Below are 17,065 nucleotides of genomic sequence, written 5' to 3' on the forward strand. Positions count from 1 at the left end.
GGGACACAGATGGGACTTCAGTTCAAAGCAAGAGTCTAGGACTGGTCAGCCCAGGTTCAAGGGTCTAGGATGGAGGGGTGCCTCTGACAGGTCAGACTTGGTTTAATACTGACACCTGAGTTGGCCTGGGGCCAGAGGAGCTCATTCACCATGGAATCATGGCTTCCATGAGCAGCATTCCCTTCCCCAGGGACTCTGACACTGAAGTCCTTGTTCCTCCTGCACTGGTGGCCCAGGACTCTGAGTGGGGAGAAGCCCCTCACTGCCTTCTCCCTACCATCTCAGCTGCCCTCAGCACCCACAAGACAACATTAAAAGCCCCTCCTCCTTTGGAATGGGTAAGTCTTTGGTCACAGCCATCCCCACAGAAGGTCCAGTCTGGCTGGCAACAGAAGCCAGGTGGAGGTTTGTTGATGGAGATGGGGAACCACAGGGTCCCTGGTCCTCTCTGTATTATCATTGGCTCCCCTACTGCAGGGACAACATACAGCAGCCACACAGGGTTTCTGTCACTCACGAACACAGAAGAGACATCTCTCATCCACATCTGTGCATAAACAACCCAGAGAATTCCACGTCCCAGGCCCTCCCACCCCCAACCCCATCGTACACACATGTCCATGTGTGAACACACCATATATAACAGCGCAATAAATTAGCAACAAAACTTTCTTTTAATGATAGTGTTAACCTGAGGAATCTTCAAACAGAAAGTTTGTGACCAGACGGGGCCACTAGCAAGGAACTGGCCCAGGTTCTGGACCCAGAGTCTCTCAGAGAGAGCTGACCTCCAAGTAGGAGGGGAGGCCAGGCCCTCTGCTACCCAGTGAAAGAAAACTAGAAATTAGTCTGGGGTGGGGAAACACCATACAAAATACATTCAGAGCCCCCTTGGCCGAGCCCTGGGGTAGTCCAAACCCTCGGATGAGAGCGTTGGAGAAGGGAAGCAGGTCCAGTCTCCGGCCCTTCCTTTTGTGTGGCCAGTGTCCAAGGGGCAGAATGTCTTGGTCACATTCCTCTTAAAAAAATATATCTTTTTTTTTTTTTTCACGAACCTTCTCCACGGTTCCTCGGCTAGGTGGGAACGAGCGTTTTGTTTGCCCCCAAGGCTGCAGGGGCTGCTCTGGACAGAAGAGCGAGGGGCTGTGACTATGGCTTTTGCGTTTATGTAATGGGGATTGTGAAGGGAGGGGAAGCCAGAGGGATTCAAGGTGGGGAGACGGGATCCTGGATGCGTGCTTCCCAAAACATGATCAGTAACTCGAATCGGAAATCCTTTGGTGTCTCAGCATCATAGAGCAGCGGTACGATGGGGGTGGAGAGCCGTTCTTCACCCCATTTCTGAGGAGTCCCCAGTGGGGGCTGGCCCTGTTGGTCTACAAGCAAGGGCAGGGAAGCTGATGGCTTGGAGGGTGGGGGACAGTTTTGGGTATGGATCCCTCTGAGTTGGAGCATTTTTATTCCCTGCCTTGGGTAGTAAAGGACTTCCTGGTTAAGGGATCCATCAGGCAGTGTGAGACAGCTATTTCAGGCCCCACCCTGCAAAGGTGGGTCCTCAGGGCTTTGTATGTGGCACATGGTCAACCTGTTAGGTTGGTTTTTGGTACCTAAGGGACTTTGGAAGAAGGATCAAGAACCCCAACATCACCCTCACCCCAAAGACATAGCATGAGCAGACAGGACAGGGTTGCAGTCCTGGAGGTGGAACAACACCCAGCTTGGGTCTCATGTGTTTTAGCCTGGGGGCAGCTCCCCACTGTAATACCAAAGCACCAGTCTCGAGTACCTCAGGAGTCAGATACCCAAGGCCACAAAGACAGGTCCCGGCTGTCTGTCACACAGAGGTGGCCTGAGAGAGATCAGAAAGCCGGTGCTTGCTCGGGACCCACACAGTCTGAGCAGGGTCACTGCTTACAACTGTCCAGCTGCCACATCCAGAGCCTCCCAACCTCTGCCAGATTATCACCTCCCTTCTCCCACCAATGGCCGGGGGACAGGGATACCCCAAAACAGGCAGCCTACTCTCCAGGGACGGTGTCTAGACATCTCCCCCCAAGGCCCTCCGAGGGGCCTTTCTGAAGGCAGGCAGAAGCCTGGGGCTGTCTTTGTGCCAGAGGGAAACCAGCTCTTTGAAGCCAAGGGGCACGGCGTGCTGGGTCCCTCCCTGTCTGCCCATCATCTTGGGCCATAGGCCTCAGGCACCCCAGTGAGGTTGCGGCTGCGCAGCGCTGTGTCCACCATCCTGATGTAGGCGGCGATGGTCCTGCGCATCTCGGCTGTGTAAGGGTCATACTCCAGCTTGCGCAGCCCCGAGCGCTTGAAGTTGCCATCCTTCTGGCTCTCCACACACAGCAGCCGATCCTCCCTGACCGCCACGCCCAGCAGGCTGACCATGCGACCCAGCTGCGTAAACAAGTCCTGCTTCAGATCCTCGAAGTGCACCACCAGTACGGTCTTGCCAAACTTGAGCCAGTCCAGCGTGTGCGTGGCCCACCACGGGGCATAGTTCCTCACAAACTCGGGCCATTCTGCGGGAGAGAGCAGAGGGTCAGCACGCCACCAGATGGGCAGATGACAAACCTCCCAGATGCCTGAAACCTACTTGTACTTTCTTGGGTAACACACCCCTGGCTGGTGCCTGCAGGCATAGCCTTATGCACAGATAGAGCACAGCACTGTGGAGATGCAGAGATGCAGAATCCTATAGGAATGGCTGGGGAGCAGAGGGCGCTTGCTTGTCTAGTGTGCTGGAGGCTAGAAGTGGGAGGAAGCTGTGTCCTCAGCAGAGACTGATGATCAGAACTGCCGTTCTGTGTGGGGAGGTTGAAATGTTGCAGATCCAGGGGGCCTAAATGACCTTACCTTGGGTTAGTTCTAGACCTCTGGAACAGCTTGGTAGTGATAATTCTGGTTTCTTTTAAAAACACAGAAATATAAGAATATGCTTCTATTATGACCCCGGGTACAGGAAGGGAGTTGCTTCAGGCTGTCCACTAGGATTTGCCTCGTGCCCTAGCGGGCAAACCATTTTGCCAGCTGCAGATAGTTTCTGTGATTGTGTGACACTGGGACTTCTGGGGACTTTTCAGAGGGTAGATAAATGCTAGGCTAGGGCCTTGGCCAGAGGAGGGTTGTTGGTTGTGGTTTGTTAAGTCATTGTGCATAAAAACGGAGAAAGAAGAAGAAATTAGATATCCTGATGGCAAAGATCAAACTCGCCCCAAGAAACTTGGTGCCCTAATCAGCGCTAACTAGTCTAAGCATAGTTGTTAGCATTCTAAGCCCCGCCTCCAGTTACCTGGCAACAGCCAAGTAGGCTCCGCCCCAGTTACCTGGCAACAGCCAGGTTTGACTGGTACTGTAAAGGGGGCTGCTTGCTCCCTTCTCATTCTATTGCCTCTTGCTCTGGCCCTCTTTCCCTTTGTCCCTTCCCTCTCCATTCTCCTCCCTTCTTCCCTCCACGTGCTCATGGACAGCCTTTACTCCTCTCCTCTTCTCTCATTAAACCTTTCCGTGTGGAACCATGTTGGCCTGTTGTGGTTTGTTCGACCCAGGCTGAGATTTCTACCCCAACAGTAATACCATCCCTTTTTCTTTCCTCTCGGTCCTTTTCTCTCTCCTATCTGGTATTAGGGGTTAAAAGGGTAGAAGAAAAAAACAAAGAACCTACAAAGTAGCAAAGACGGCACAGTTTGCTCTTGCAGCTGTGCTGGAGCTAACAAAGGGTAGAAGGGAAACAAAGAACCCACAAAGTAGCAAAGACCAGCAGCCACACAGCTCCATCTTGCGTACCTCTGTGTTGGAACTAACACCCCCTGACTAATAGAAACCTTTTGGAATCTTAACAGACAGCTAGCTTCTACCAACCCCAAGGTTAAGAAACGCATCAGGCAGCATCTCGGACTATAGAAAAGAAAGGCTTCTCCTGTCTGTGGTACCCGCCTCTCTACTGTGCCCACTGATGTATTTTAAACGGCCTTGGCTTACGACTTTCTTTGCTTTGTAAAACTACAAAAACTTCATAAAAGAAACAGCTTCCACATTGGAACACAGGATCTGGAGTAACCTACATCGGTGTTTCTGGGTCACGGTCACTCACTGGCTCCAGAACAAACTCTCTCATGTTCCCTTTACGATGAGAACTATGGTTTTGTGCTATCCGATAGGGTGACGTGTGAGGTTCCAAAAAAAAGGTCCACTTTTCACCAGAGGAATTGCTTGAACGGGAGCCAGGCACCTGGTGTCCTTTCTTTGGTTGGGTGGTTGGTGAGTTCTGTCTGGGGCTCCCTCGGTTTTGTGGACAGCCTATCTGTTCTGAGCTGGTTAACAGACCGAGTTTTGAGACATCTCTTTTTGCCTGCTTCCACAGTATTTGTTTTAAGGTCTCTGCTTTGAGTGCCTGTTTGAAAGCCTTTCTGTCTAACCTTTGGTTTGGGTTGCTTGCGCTCGGAACGCTAAAGACATTTTAGATTCAGCCGTTTAGCTTGCTTTCGGTATATTTTGCTTGCTTTTGGAACTCTGAGGGGATTTTGGTTTCTGGTTTTGTCTCAGTTTTTCTTGTCTTTGAAATGTTTCCATTTGTTAACTTCTGGCCTCAAATGGTTAATTCTGCCCCTCCCCCCTTCTCCTGTGACCTTAGGAGTTTTATGATCATCTCCTGGAGACAAGAGGCACGTGTTCCCTCTCACCCCACCCCACCCCAAAGTGTGCTGGCATCAGGGGGAACAACACCTCAGTACCTGCAGTGGGAGGAACTCAACAAACATGCTCCATTCTGTTAGGGTTTGTTTAGGTTTTGGTTTATTTTGAGACGGGGTTTCTCTGTGTAGCCATGGCTGTCCTGAAACTTGCTCTGTAGACGGGGTTGGCTTCAAACTAAGAGAGCAGCCTGCCTCTGCCTCCCGAGTACTGGGATAACACACAGGAAGTTCAGCCCTGTCTTGGGGTCCTTCGTGTTTGTGTAAACATGTAGGATATCCACAGACCAGTGGGAGAAGATGCTAAAAAAACGGACCCAAAACATACACTCCCTAGTTAGCATAGGCAGGAGACTTTTCAGGAGAAAATGGGAGGGAGTGAGGAGGAGGGGGCAGAGGGGAGGGGGAGAGAGCGAGGGGACAGAGAGCTATGGGAAACAAGGCCTCCAGAAAGGAGGAAGCGCCTGCGCCTGCGGACAGCCATCTGGTCCTCTAGCCGGCTCTGTGGCTCTGTGAGTGATAATTGCTGACTAACGTGCGAGCGTTTGGGGAAAAAAAACAAAGCAGACTAAAGACAACCAAGACACTTCCCTCCTTCAGGTTTAGGTTCTGCGTTTAACAAAGTCCTAGGAAAGTCTTTAAAAGAATCACAGACCGGCAGCGGCTTTAACTAAAACATAAAACGCTCTCCAAAACTTGATCAAATCCGTAATTCAACATAGTAAAGAGACCTTAGAGCTAAAGGGAGTTAAAGTAAATGCAAAAATAAATAAATAAATAAATAAATAAATAAATAAATAAATAAATAAAACAAAAAAAATCCCCCAAACCAAACCACGCCAAAATCAAACCAACCAACCAACCAAAAATCTCCCAAGAAACCAAAACCCAAAACAACTACAACAATAAAAACCTTTTTAGAGGGTTTTATAACAAAACAAAGGCAAACTCTGACCTTCCTTTCCCTGGTTTGGGTCTTTGTTGCCTCTTTTAAGGCTTCTTTGAGCAACTTGATTTCCCTTTAACTCTCATGCTTAACAGGTTAACCCAGCATCCTTTCTGTTGGTATTCTAAGCTCCACCCCCACAGCTACTTGGCAACAGCCAGGTATGCTCCGCCCCATAGTTGCCTGGCAACAGCCCGCTGTGCCTGACTATAAAGGGGGCTGCTTGCCCCCTCCTCATTTTCTCTTGCTGTCTCTCGCCCTTACTCTTCTCTGCTCTCCTGCCCTCCACGTGCCCATGGCCGGCCTTTCCTCTCTTCTACTCTTCTTCTCTCATTAAACCCCTCCATGGTGGCTTGGTGTGCTCTGTCCCGGAAGTGAGCCGAGATTTAAACCCCAACACTTTCAGCCTTAAAGCCCCAAATCTCAGCTTGGCCTGAGCTTGGGGGACTCTTCAGGCTATTAAAGATAACCAAATGCCTGCGCCCCCTCTCCAGCACTCCTGGGGACTTACACTGAGGCCCAGCTTCAAGGGGAGTTTCCTGTCTGCTTTCCTGACTGGGAGGTCCTGCGTTCCTCTGCTTCCGCGGGTCTAACAAACTCTCCCGATGTCTGAGTGGCCCTGACATCAACACAGACATTTCTCAGACCCGCTTAGCTCTGGTCCTGGGTCATCTGTGGTAAAACATGGCTTTTCTGGGCATTGTCATAGAACTTGATCCCCTGAGGGACCAGTCTGGCACAAATGAAGATATTCTCAAGAGATACCTGTGTGTCTCGGTCCGACTAACAGACTGTGAAGCAATGCACCCTAATGGCAAATAGACTCTCCCGGGACTCGCAGCTGGGAGAAGGAAGGGTGGCCAGCTGGAGGGGACCTTGTCTCCCTGAGAGGGATTTCAGAGGGTCATGGCAATGTTCTGACACCTTATAGACAAGCCTGAAGCCCAGACAAGGACCAGTGACCAGACTGCTTGCCTCTCTCAGACTTTACTTCAGGTTCCTAAAGGCAGACTTGAGGGGTCTGACAGATCTCATTGTCCCCCTTCCCAGTGTGACCCCATCTACTAAATCTCCTTCTTCTCCTTATAATGGCTCTTTCAATGGTCCTAAATCTTTCTTTGGGACAGTTACCATGTTTTCAAATTTAAACATTTTAAAAACATGGATAAAACTTTAATAACAAAAGACGGTTCTGATGAATTTGTCACCTCCTTGGTCCTTATTCAGCGGAGGGTATGAAGTAATTATGACACGATAGCATACATTTTTCCTAGTGACAGTTGCTGCCCTCCCCTCAGCCCCTGCCCTCCGCCCCGCCCTGCCTTACCCCGAGCCAGACACTGAGCTCTTTATCTCAGAGATTAAAAAGGTGGCTCATATCTGTGCCTTAGATATATCTTGTTTATATGTGAGCATTTATATGCATACCAACATTTGAAGAATGGTTTTGAGCACCACGGTCTCTTTAAAAGTAAAGGAACAAAAAAGGGGTGTGTGTGTTCAAGATCTATATCTTGGCAAGGCCAATGTGCAAGAAAACCCTAAATGTGTGCATTTGAATTGTCATTTTAAAAACCTACTTTGGGGTTTGCATAGACATCTTAGAGTTTACAGATCTTTTTTTTTTTTTTTTTTTTTCCGGAGCTGGGGACCGAACCCAGGACCTTGCGCTTGCTAGGCAAGCACTCTACCAATGAGCTAAATCCTCAACCCCAGGTCTTCTTTTTTTTTTTTTTTTCTTTTTTCGGAGCTGGGGACCGAACCCAGGGCCTTGTGCTCGCTAGGCAAGCGCTCTACCTCTGAGCTAAATCCCCAACCCCAACCCCAGGTCTTCTTAATGTGTTACACCGTAATTAGATATTTAAAGGAATGATTTGACTGCTTTTAATTAAAAGACTAAAGTCACAAATTGCTAAGCTCTTTCTATTCTGGACGCCTTATACTTTTTTTAAAAAAAAAGTTTCAGGTTTTTTTTAAAATCAGTAATGTTTTTTAAGATTTATTATGTATACAGCGTTCTGCTTGCATGTATCCCTGAAGGCCAGAAGAGGGCGCCAGATCCCATTGCAGATGGTTGTGAGCCACCGTGTGGTTGCTGGGAATTGAACTCAGGAGCTCTGGAAGAGCAGTCAGTGCTCCTAACCGCTCCAGCCGACCTATTCTTTTGATGTCTGGTAAAGAGCAATGAAAGGAAGTGCTTTTATCTATCAGTGACAACCAAAACCAGAACAAAAGCAAAACACTTCAAGGTACCTGTCAGAGTGGCTTAAATCTCTAACAGATATTTAATTTAAATTTGGTCCGTGTTCTTTACCTGGGTTTGTAACTACTGGATATTGAAGATACTATATTTCCTGTGGTTTACCTTACAGCCTCCTGAACTTCCTTTTAAAATTACCTCATTAACACTGTTTTCTAACACCACCATGATAAGATCCAAGTATGCCCCAAAAGGATTGTTTAACAAACGGATATGGTTATAGCAAGGTTAAAATGACACTGAAGTTACAACGTTTAAGGTCAATTCAATGCTCTGAGATAATACTGATGCTTAATTCTCTATATTTTAAGTACTGATTTGATCACTTAAGACAGTCAACCACAGGGGCTGGAGAGATGGCTCAGCGGTTAAGAGCACCCGACTGCTCTTCCAGAGGTTATGAGTTCAATTCCCAGCAACCACATGGTGGCTCACAACCATCTGTAAAGAGTTCCAATGCCCTCTTCTGGTGTATCTGAAGACAGCTACAGTGTACTTATATATAATAAATAAATAAATCTTTAAAAAAAAAAAAGACAGCAACCACAAACCTTTGTTTATCCTTTGACTAAATGGACATTTAAACCTGTGTTTAAATGTTCCCCAGTTGAACAGCACCTCTGTGGTTTGAAGAGTCAGTCATCGCTTTAATCCCTTAAAAATCGTGAGAGAGTTATTATGTCTATCTGAAATGCCCCCATAAATTCCATAATGGTCATAAGGCTTTTCGATGATCGAATATTTACCTCTGTTTATCCAGTTTGGACTATTAGTTAATGAATAACACATAGTATTGTAAAAGACTTTCAAATAGGATAACTAAATTCAGAGTTAGTTACAGTGCCCTCCTCTGAGGATAAACTAGGTGATTTCATCAACTGAAAGAAAAAAAAAAAAAAACCCAAAACCCCATCACATCAAAGACTCTATTCTGATTAAAAGATCAGGCCGGTATCTAAGTACTTCCAATGTACTCCCAGACTATGCTATGAAAATTTTATAAAATTTATAGAAAATAATTTTCTTGTTTGTTTTTCAGGACAGGCTAGCCTGGAACTCACTCTGTAGACCAGGCTGGCCTCAGACTCAGATCTGCCTACCTCTGCCGTCTGAGTGCTGGCCTTATAAAATAGATTTCTAGTATGTATAATTTATGTAACTTATTCATACTATAGGTCTGTGATTTCCATTAATTATGAAGGTGGATTGCTGGATCGTGGTTGTATTCTCACTACATAGATGCGGGCAGGAGATAACTTACTCGGTATCCATCTCTAATGGTCATCATTTAACAGAAGGGGAAACCGAAGCAGAGATGGGGCTGTTTAAGGTCACTTAGAATGAGAGTTGAAGCAGGATCTGGCTGAGCTGCACGCGGCACTGCTTGGGCTTTTTCCTACCAAGGAGTTGTAAAGAATCACAGCCTGCTCACTGGTGGGCGGTATACAGGGTGTGGCCAGAGCTCACGCGGGCCTGAGCCCTGCAGTTGTTCAATAAGCATGGTTGCTGTCCTCACTGATTGATCTTTCACAGGTATGACGTCATGGTCCCTGGGACCCCAGGGCTCACACAGGCCTCCTTTGGGCTCTACAAGTCTCATTCTTCCTCCTGACCACACAGCGAGCCATTACAGTGTGGTCATCCTGCTTACGCCTCTTGTCTCCGAAGCAGCCTGAGCCCCTGGGGTTCGGGTTAGGATTGTTAAGCTTCTTCTTGTGGTCTCTCCTCTATTCAAACCATTACAGACTGTGTCCTCTTGGGGGCTGGTGAGCCATCTTGCCATGTGATGGAAAGTCACGTGACCGGGAGGGTGCCTTTAGGGTTGCCTGACCGGAGAGAGAAGTTACATGGAGCGATCTTAGGGGTAGTTATAGAGCAGATCTCAGGGAGAGCTGCTGAGGCTCAGGCGGGAGAGAAGCTGGGGCACGGCCAAGGTGGGCACTGGGATACTGCAAACAGCCTCCAACACACGAGAGCTGGAGAATCCCAAGGGGCACACTGAGGGCTCAACTGCGGAGGGTGTGGCCCTCCTCAGGCCCCTCCCTCTAGAGACCGGCGGGTCTCTCAAGCTTGGTTAGGGACCTTGCAATCCTCCTCAATCCTAACCCCTCGCTGGGTGACAGATCCTTACCGACTAGCTCATTGAAACTGCCCTGTGCTCATCACCAGGAGGGAGACTGAGGCCCAGACCGGTAAAGTGACCTAGTCACATAGCAGGGAAACATCATCCTGGCCACCCTGTCTTACCCTGTGGCCCAGATCCTCTCCTGCCTCCACCAGCCTTATCCCCACTTGCTCCCACACACAGCCTGATACCCAGCAGGAGCTGGGGGGAGTCGCTGCTGAACTAAATTGAAATTTCCAACGGCTAAATTGCACCGTGATGGAGGGCCGCTGTTCTTGACAACACATCGGAGCTGTCCTTAGATGCTCCTCCCAGTCCCCTCCTGGAACCCCACGGCTACTTGAGAAATATTTATGCTGACGACAGGTTATTTTTTATTCTTCAAATAGACTATTCACATGGCAGCTGACTAATTGGGCCCGTACTGTTATAATGGGTTAGGACCAGATGTATTCGGGAGATTAGGAAACTTTAAGCATACACAGGGGCTCCTTCCCTCTGTCAGCCTGTCCCTACTTCTGAGTCACCTCCCGGTCTCGGTGATTTCAGGACAGCGACCACCATCCCAGGAGAAGCCCAGGTGAGGCTGGCTCTTGTCACCTAACACCCACAGGTGTAGACTTCAGGTGTGGCCAAGTGCGACCCTCTTGCCTGGTCTGTCCAGATGAGCTTGCGTTCTGTTCCCATCGCCTGCTGCGCTTGTTCTGGGGAAGCTGCTTCTCTGCCTACCCGCGGTGGTGTTCTTTACCTCTGGGTGCTGGCAGAGTCACAGGGGCTGTCTAGATGACTCTGCAGCCCGGAGCCTAGGGCTGGAAACCCCGCTCTTCTCCACCGGCACTGGGTGATCTCTTTGCTCCCCTTGGGTGTTTCAGTGTTAGGATAATATTAATCTCTGAGAAGATCTTGATGGGAGTACCAGGTGCAGAAGAGCAACGGCCGCTTGTGGCAATTCCTGCGATGGCGGCCCCCACCTTTTCCTGAGACTCCCCAAAGCTCCCCACGTGTCCCTTCCTACTGGTCTGAGTCCATCCACCCCCTCCCAAACACCTAGCAGCTCCCTGAGCTGTTCTGAGCTCTCCCTTCCAAGACGTGCAGCCACACTATCCCAAACCCCCACCCCTCAAAGCTGCTAAATGACTTCCTTGCAAAGGAGCACAGAAACGGGAACAAAAGTCCTCCGCCAGCTGGCTCAGGGCTCTTGGTAATCGATCAGCACCCACAAACCTGGAAGCAAAGGCACCTCAAGGAGCCGCAGGGTGCGGCTGTCTCTGCGCACAGCCTGGCGGTCTTCACGCCAGCTTCTTGTCGTCAGGAGGAACCAGGCCCTGATTAATGTTTTCTCCGTGCCAGTTCCCCACGGAATCATTAAACGCAGGATCTGTTTCATTAAACAGATCCAGGACAATTCACCTTGTGTAATCATATCACATAAAATTTCGCCTCCGTCCTGCTCCAGAGGGGCCGTAAAATTAACGTTATAGAACGAAAGTTGGGGGTGGGGAGGCTTATCTCGGCTCTAATCGGAGAGGAACAGGACTACAAGGACTGGATGGCTACGTGGCTTCTGCTTCTCCCAGGTCCCCTTCCACTGTCTATCAAGGGTGTTTTGAAGCAGGTGAGAGCATCGCAACCCCTGTGGTGAAATCTGCTTGGACACAGACCCTCAAATTTCCCAGGTGACACTGCTGCAGTCAGTCCCCAGTCACACATGAGCAGTAAGGGTTTTAAGGCAGTGAAACTTAAGAGGGGTGTGTGTGTGTGTGTAAGGTCCCCAAAGGCTTGTGAAAATGGAGCCTTTCTGATCAGGCAGGTCTGGAGTAGAGCCTAGTGATTTGCATTGTCAATGAGCTCCCTGTTGTCCTGGTGTTGTCTAGGGTGTTCAAGGAGAGGAATGGGTGGCTGGCTGGGGTGGAGAATGGGGGCTCTGTTCTCTGGAGAGAGTGCTCTTGACCTGAGAGTGGTTTCTGGGGCTAATGTAGCCCCAGTATGAGATGAGCGTAGACCCATCCTCCACACGCCCTCTGTTGGTTTTGAATTGGCTCAATGCTCTGACTTGGTGTTGGTCCAGGGGTTCAGGTGTCTTTAAATAAGCAAAAAGGTCGGCAAGGTGGCTGCTGGAGGAGTGTATGTCTCTGGACATGGAGGTTGGTGTGGGAGTGTCTCTGGATGTGGAAGCTGGTAGGGGGGGTTGGGATCACAGCTCAGGAGACCCGGGTGCATACCAAGCCCCATATACCCCTCCACAGGAACCGTGTCTGCCTAGTTCCTGGAGGGTTTGAGAGAGGGGCTGTTTAGTGAGTTGATAACCACACTTCCCCTTCTCTCAGACCCCAGGAAGCCTGGGAAGAGGAGAGCCGCCTAGCTTGGCCATGGTGTTTCCCAGTGACCTTCCTGGTCTTTGCCCCTCTAGGCCTGCTTGCTCATTTGTAAAGAGAGAACCAGGGTTCTCAGCTCAGACCCAGCTGGGTTTGAATTCCGTGTTCCAGCCACTGTCTGCTCATTGGCTCAAACCTCTTCATCTAGAAAGGGAAGAGCATGGGGCCCTGCTTGCTGGGACACCAGGGGATCACTGGTCTCTCTGAACAGTTAGGCAGGTTTACTACAATAATCCTGGTCACACCGCTGTAGGCTCACACCACCACATAGGCTGGTGTGTGGTGTGTGTGGGAGGTATGCAGTGCATGTGAGGTAGGTGGTGCATGTGTGGTATGTGTCTCTGTGTGTATGGTATGATGTGGTTTGTGTGTGTATGGTATAAGTTATATATATGTATATATATGTGTGTATATATGTATATATATGTGTATATACACACACACATGTGCATGGTGTGTGTGCTGTGCTATGTGTGTTTGGTGTGCAAGGTGTGTGTTATGATGTGGTGTGTGTTCAATGTGTGGTATATGTATTCTGGGGGGAGTGTGCTTTGGTGTATGTATGCTGTGGGGTGTGTATGTGTGTATATGTGATACCTAAGAGAGGACCCACAAATGTGGCAATCGACACCATCTGGGTTTGACTAGCAGTGCCTCCGTCCCTGTATTGAGAACCGCAGCTGCTGAGGAGAGAGCGCACCTCCCAGCCTTTTGAACCCCAGTTTTATCACAACTCCCAAGTCTTGAAAGTTAAGAGTTGTTCAAGGAAGGGGAAGGGATGCGAGTGCGGTTATCAAGATTCACTGTAAAGTTGGAATCCTTAGCTCCTGGTGCTTTTGGGTGTGGCCCTTGGTGCCAGGGCTCCACGGCTAAGAGCTGCAGCTTTGCACAAGCTCTGTGTGGCTCTTAAGAGCTCCTTGCTGGCCGCCCGGCACACCCACGCGGCCCCAGGCGCTCCCTCCTGTACCTTTGCCTTTCCAGTGGGCGTGGGCGGCAAAGCCTATGTGGCCTCCATATTTGCGGTTGAACTCTGCCATGAGGGCCTTGTAGGGGTTGCGGATGAGCAAGATAGCCGAGTCGAAGGCCTCGATCTCCTTCTGGCCGCTCTCGTGGGTCTTGATGCAGATGGTCCGCCCGCTTCGCCAGTGGTCGCGTTCACCTTTGAATCCTGGGCCCAAACCCCAGCCGAGAAGTTAGAAACTGGGGAGGTGGGGGTGGGGTAAAAAGCATCTTCCCCATCCCCTTTCTCCCCCAACGCCCCCCCCCCCCAACCTCAGGCTTCCCCACCTTCTTCACTTAGCCACTCCTTCCTGTCTGTAGTCTGAGCACCAGAGGGCGGGGCTTTATCAACTGCCCTGAGGCTCACAGAGACCCATTGCCCTGAGGGTGCTGAGGATGGGGTGTGGAGCCCCGTTGCTACACTTCCCTCAGACAAGGACTTTCCACCTGAGGCCTTCATTTGGTCTATGCTGAAACCCATTCTCTCACAGGCCCAGTAATGGAGAGATAAGAGGTGGCGTGTAAGAACCCAACACTCTGAGGAGAAAACAGGTCCCCAGAATCGCAGCCTCGGGTCTAGCTGTGTCGGCCCACACCTGACCTCCCCATGCTGCAGGTGGCCCTCAGTTCGAAGCCATCCCGGTTATAGCGTGGGACTCCCAATCTCCAGAAACCAAAACCAACAAAAAAGGTAACGAAAACTTCCCCTACGCCGGAAGGAAAGCATCCATGACGTCATCAACTGTGACGGTCTGGAAAGTCACTTCCCAGTCTCAGGAGACCTGACATGCTGTGTCTTGGAGGCCACCATAGTGTCAACCTAGTGTAATACTGTGTAGATTGAAAATAAACCACGCTGATCTAGAAATACCTACTCCAGAGTCTAAACGTTCAGTAGACAGGCGTGGTGCTACTCAGCAGAACATGTCACCAGAAGAATTTTATTATGTCCCTGAGGAGGGACCATGGGCTGAGCTTCCCTGAGGAATGTTGCTGAATTCCACCACCAGAGCCCTGCGCCCCCCTCCCCCCCCACCCCTGTTTTCTAATTGACCCAGCAGCTCCGCTACACAAACGTGGCAAATTTAAATATCATTCTTCAGAGTCACCACTACACAAGTTATCTACTTATCTGGGGAGCATGTGACCCTCAGGCACTGAGGAGCCCCCCCCCAATAATTGTTCCAAGCCCTGGCCTCAGAGCTGCAGAAGAATGTTTTCCCTTGTCTCTCATCTCACAGCGCCATTATTCTAGGTTAGGTGTGCCTTGGATCAGTGTCCCCAGGTCCCCTCCTGCCATTCTCTGGTTGTTTCCCCTCTGTTTGCTGCTCTGACTCCTCCTGTTCTAGATAAAGAGGCCAAGGCTTGGGAGGGGGAGAAACCGAGCCCAGGCCCCATCTGCAAGGTACCATGAACATTCGGACTGACAGTTCCATCCATCGCTTTCTGAAGCCAGGGGGGAGCTGGTGGGAGGGCCAGAACCAGGTGTCTAGGTGGCTGCTTTGCCTCCTCTCTTCCAAGCCACTGAGGGAGAGCAGGACCTCAGAACTCTCTCAACAGGTCTTTGCAAAGCAGGGTTCACCGAACTTGACACAGGAGGTGAAAATCCTTTAGATCCTGGGCCTCTGAGGGTGGAGCCTGTGTAGGCAGGGCAGTGAAAATGGGCCGACCCACAATGTCTGATCTGTTCCTGTCACCAACTCAAAAGGACAGCACAGCCCGAGTTCTGCTGAGGGTCTGGGCTCAAAATCCTGATAGGAGCCTTACACATAGTAGGTGCTACCTCACACATAGTAGGTCTTATAGTGCCCAGGGATGGCTCCACCCACAATGAACAGGGTCCTCCTATGTTAATTATAAATCAATACCCAACAGACCAATCTGACAGAGGGGATCTGAGTTGAGCTTCCTTCTCCATGGGTGTCTCTAGTTTGTTTTGGGGTCTATAAGAAAGCAGGCTGAGCAAGCCTTAGGGAGCAAGCCAGTAAGCAGCACCCCTGCATGGGTTCTGTATCAGCTCCTGCCCCTTTCCTGTCTGAGTTGAGTTTGGTCAGTGTTTGCAAGTGAAAGCAAACTAGGAAGTCTGCTTCTACCCCCATGCCCTGCTCCTCCCCACTCCTGCTCCTACACCCCTGCCCTGCTCCCACACCCCTGTAAGCTTCAACCTTTCATCCCACCCTCTTCCCCTCCCACCCTGTCTTTCAATCTCTGCCTCCCACCTGCTTTCCATCCTGAGATCGGTTGCTGACCAGCTTCTCCTTAGCTGAGCCATAACGGCCGCGGGGTTCATTTCCCACCTGCTGAACTCGTCCTGTGAGCCAACCCATCCATCTGCTGTTATATCAGCCTCATGAGACCCACCCCGTTAGGTTTAGTAGGTGTGTGATTGCAGGACCAGAGAAGTACAGGAGTGTGCCCAAGGTCACACAGCCAGGAAGCGTTCCTCCACTAAAAGGCAGCCATAGCCACAAACAAGGGTTGTCCACACATAGATGTAAAACCCATACCAAGGAGAGCGCTTCCTGTCTGAGGCAGCCTGATTTCTAGCTCCCTAGTAAGAAGCCCAAGAGGAGTAAGGGTGTGAGGGTGAGCTAGGAAACAGTTGAGCCACGCTCTCTAACCAGACGCATGAAAACTGTGACTCTGGGGCCAGTTAGTTCCCCTCATTCAGCCCCACTTTTCAAGACTGGAGGCAGCACCATAGCTCAACATGGTATCTGGGGCTGGCTGAACGTCCCTGAGATACGGGGCAAACAGTCGGTGCTCCATAAATGCATCTTGAAAACCACACGTGGGAAGCATATTTCCGACATAACTGTGCCTGGTGAATGTGTGAGAACAGCGTCAAAATAAAGCAGGGTGCACCTCAAATACTGTAGGTGAGATGCCTGGTAAACAGTCGATACTCAATAAATGCCTCAAAAGAATCGGCTATTATACCTCTATTGATAGCATAGCACTGTTGGTCTGTCAGTATCCGGGGTGAGGTGCCCAGCACACACTAGGTGCTTGATAGATGTCTGTCAGTCTGCAAGCTCAGGGGAGGTACCAAGATAGGAGACACATGGTGTGTTTGTCCAACATAAGAGGGAGGAGGACATGAGGCACATGACCCATAAGGCCAGGCATGCTGAGTGACGTGTGTTTCCCTCCCCCTCCCCCCTCACCTTTGTTGTACAGAGAGCCATCGAAGTAGTAGCTGCCAGTGTAAAAGCCGGTAGCCAGCTCGATGAGGTGGCGAGCCCACGTGTTGCCGGCGCCCGGGAAGCTGGCTAGAGCGATGAGCTTCTTCGACTTGGCTGGGAGGAACCTTCTGTCCATACAGCGGTTGTCTGCGGGGGGGGGGGGGGTGGGGGGAGGGCGGCAGAAGGGTCAGCACGGTGTGCCCTGGAGACAAGGTCATAGTAGGAGGAGGAGAGGCACTGTGCTGTGTGGAGCGCACAGTAGGGACCAGCATTAGTCCAGTAGGAGGACAAGCCTCCTGTCCAGTCTCAGTTGTCTCCAGCACAGCAAGTCTCTCACAATCGGTGGTTGCAATGGTTCAACTGGACTGGTAAGTCGATGGGACCGAGAGCCCGCCTACTGGAGACTGAAGCCCCACCCACTGCAGCCCCCACCTGAGCCAGAAAGCTCTCTGGTGCCTTTTGGTGTCAGAAAACAAGG

The 17,065-nt window shown here is 50.3% G+C and overlaps 1 protein-coding gene across 6 annotated transcripts in view; it reads right to left on the reverse strand.

The window, feature by feature from the left end:
• Positions 1-655: 655 nt before the first annotated feature.
• Positions 656-17,065, reverse strand: part of Wscd2 (WSC domain sialate O sulfotransferase 2) — a 94,385-nt gene continuing 77,975 nt past the window's right edge. For all 6 annotated transcript variants that reach the window (NM_001271178.2, XM_087578994.1, XM_087578993.1 and 3 more), the window contains 3 exon segments: positions 656-2,528; positions 13,371-13,571; positions 16,570-16,734. In NM_001271178.2, coding sequence (NP_001258107.2) covers positions 2,176-2,528; positions 13,371-13,571; positions 16,570-16,734 — 719 coding nt within the window. In that variant the 3' untranslated portion in view covers positions 656-2,175.

This window comes from Rattus norvegicus, chromosome 12, assembly GCF_021556685.1.
Source record: "Rattus norvegicus strain SHRSP/BbbUtx chromosome 12, alternate assembly SHRSP_T2T, whole genome shotgun sequence".
Classification (NCBI taxonomy): domain Eukaryota; kingdom Metazoa; phylum Chordata; class Mammalia; order Rodentia; family Muridae; genus Rattus; species Rattus norvegicus.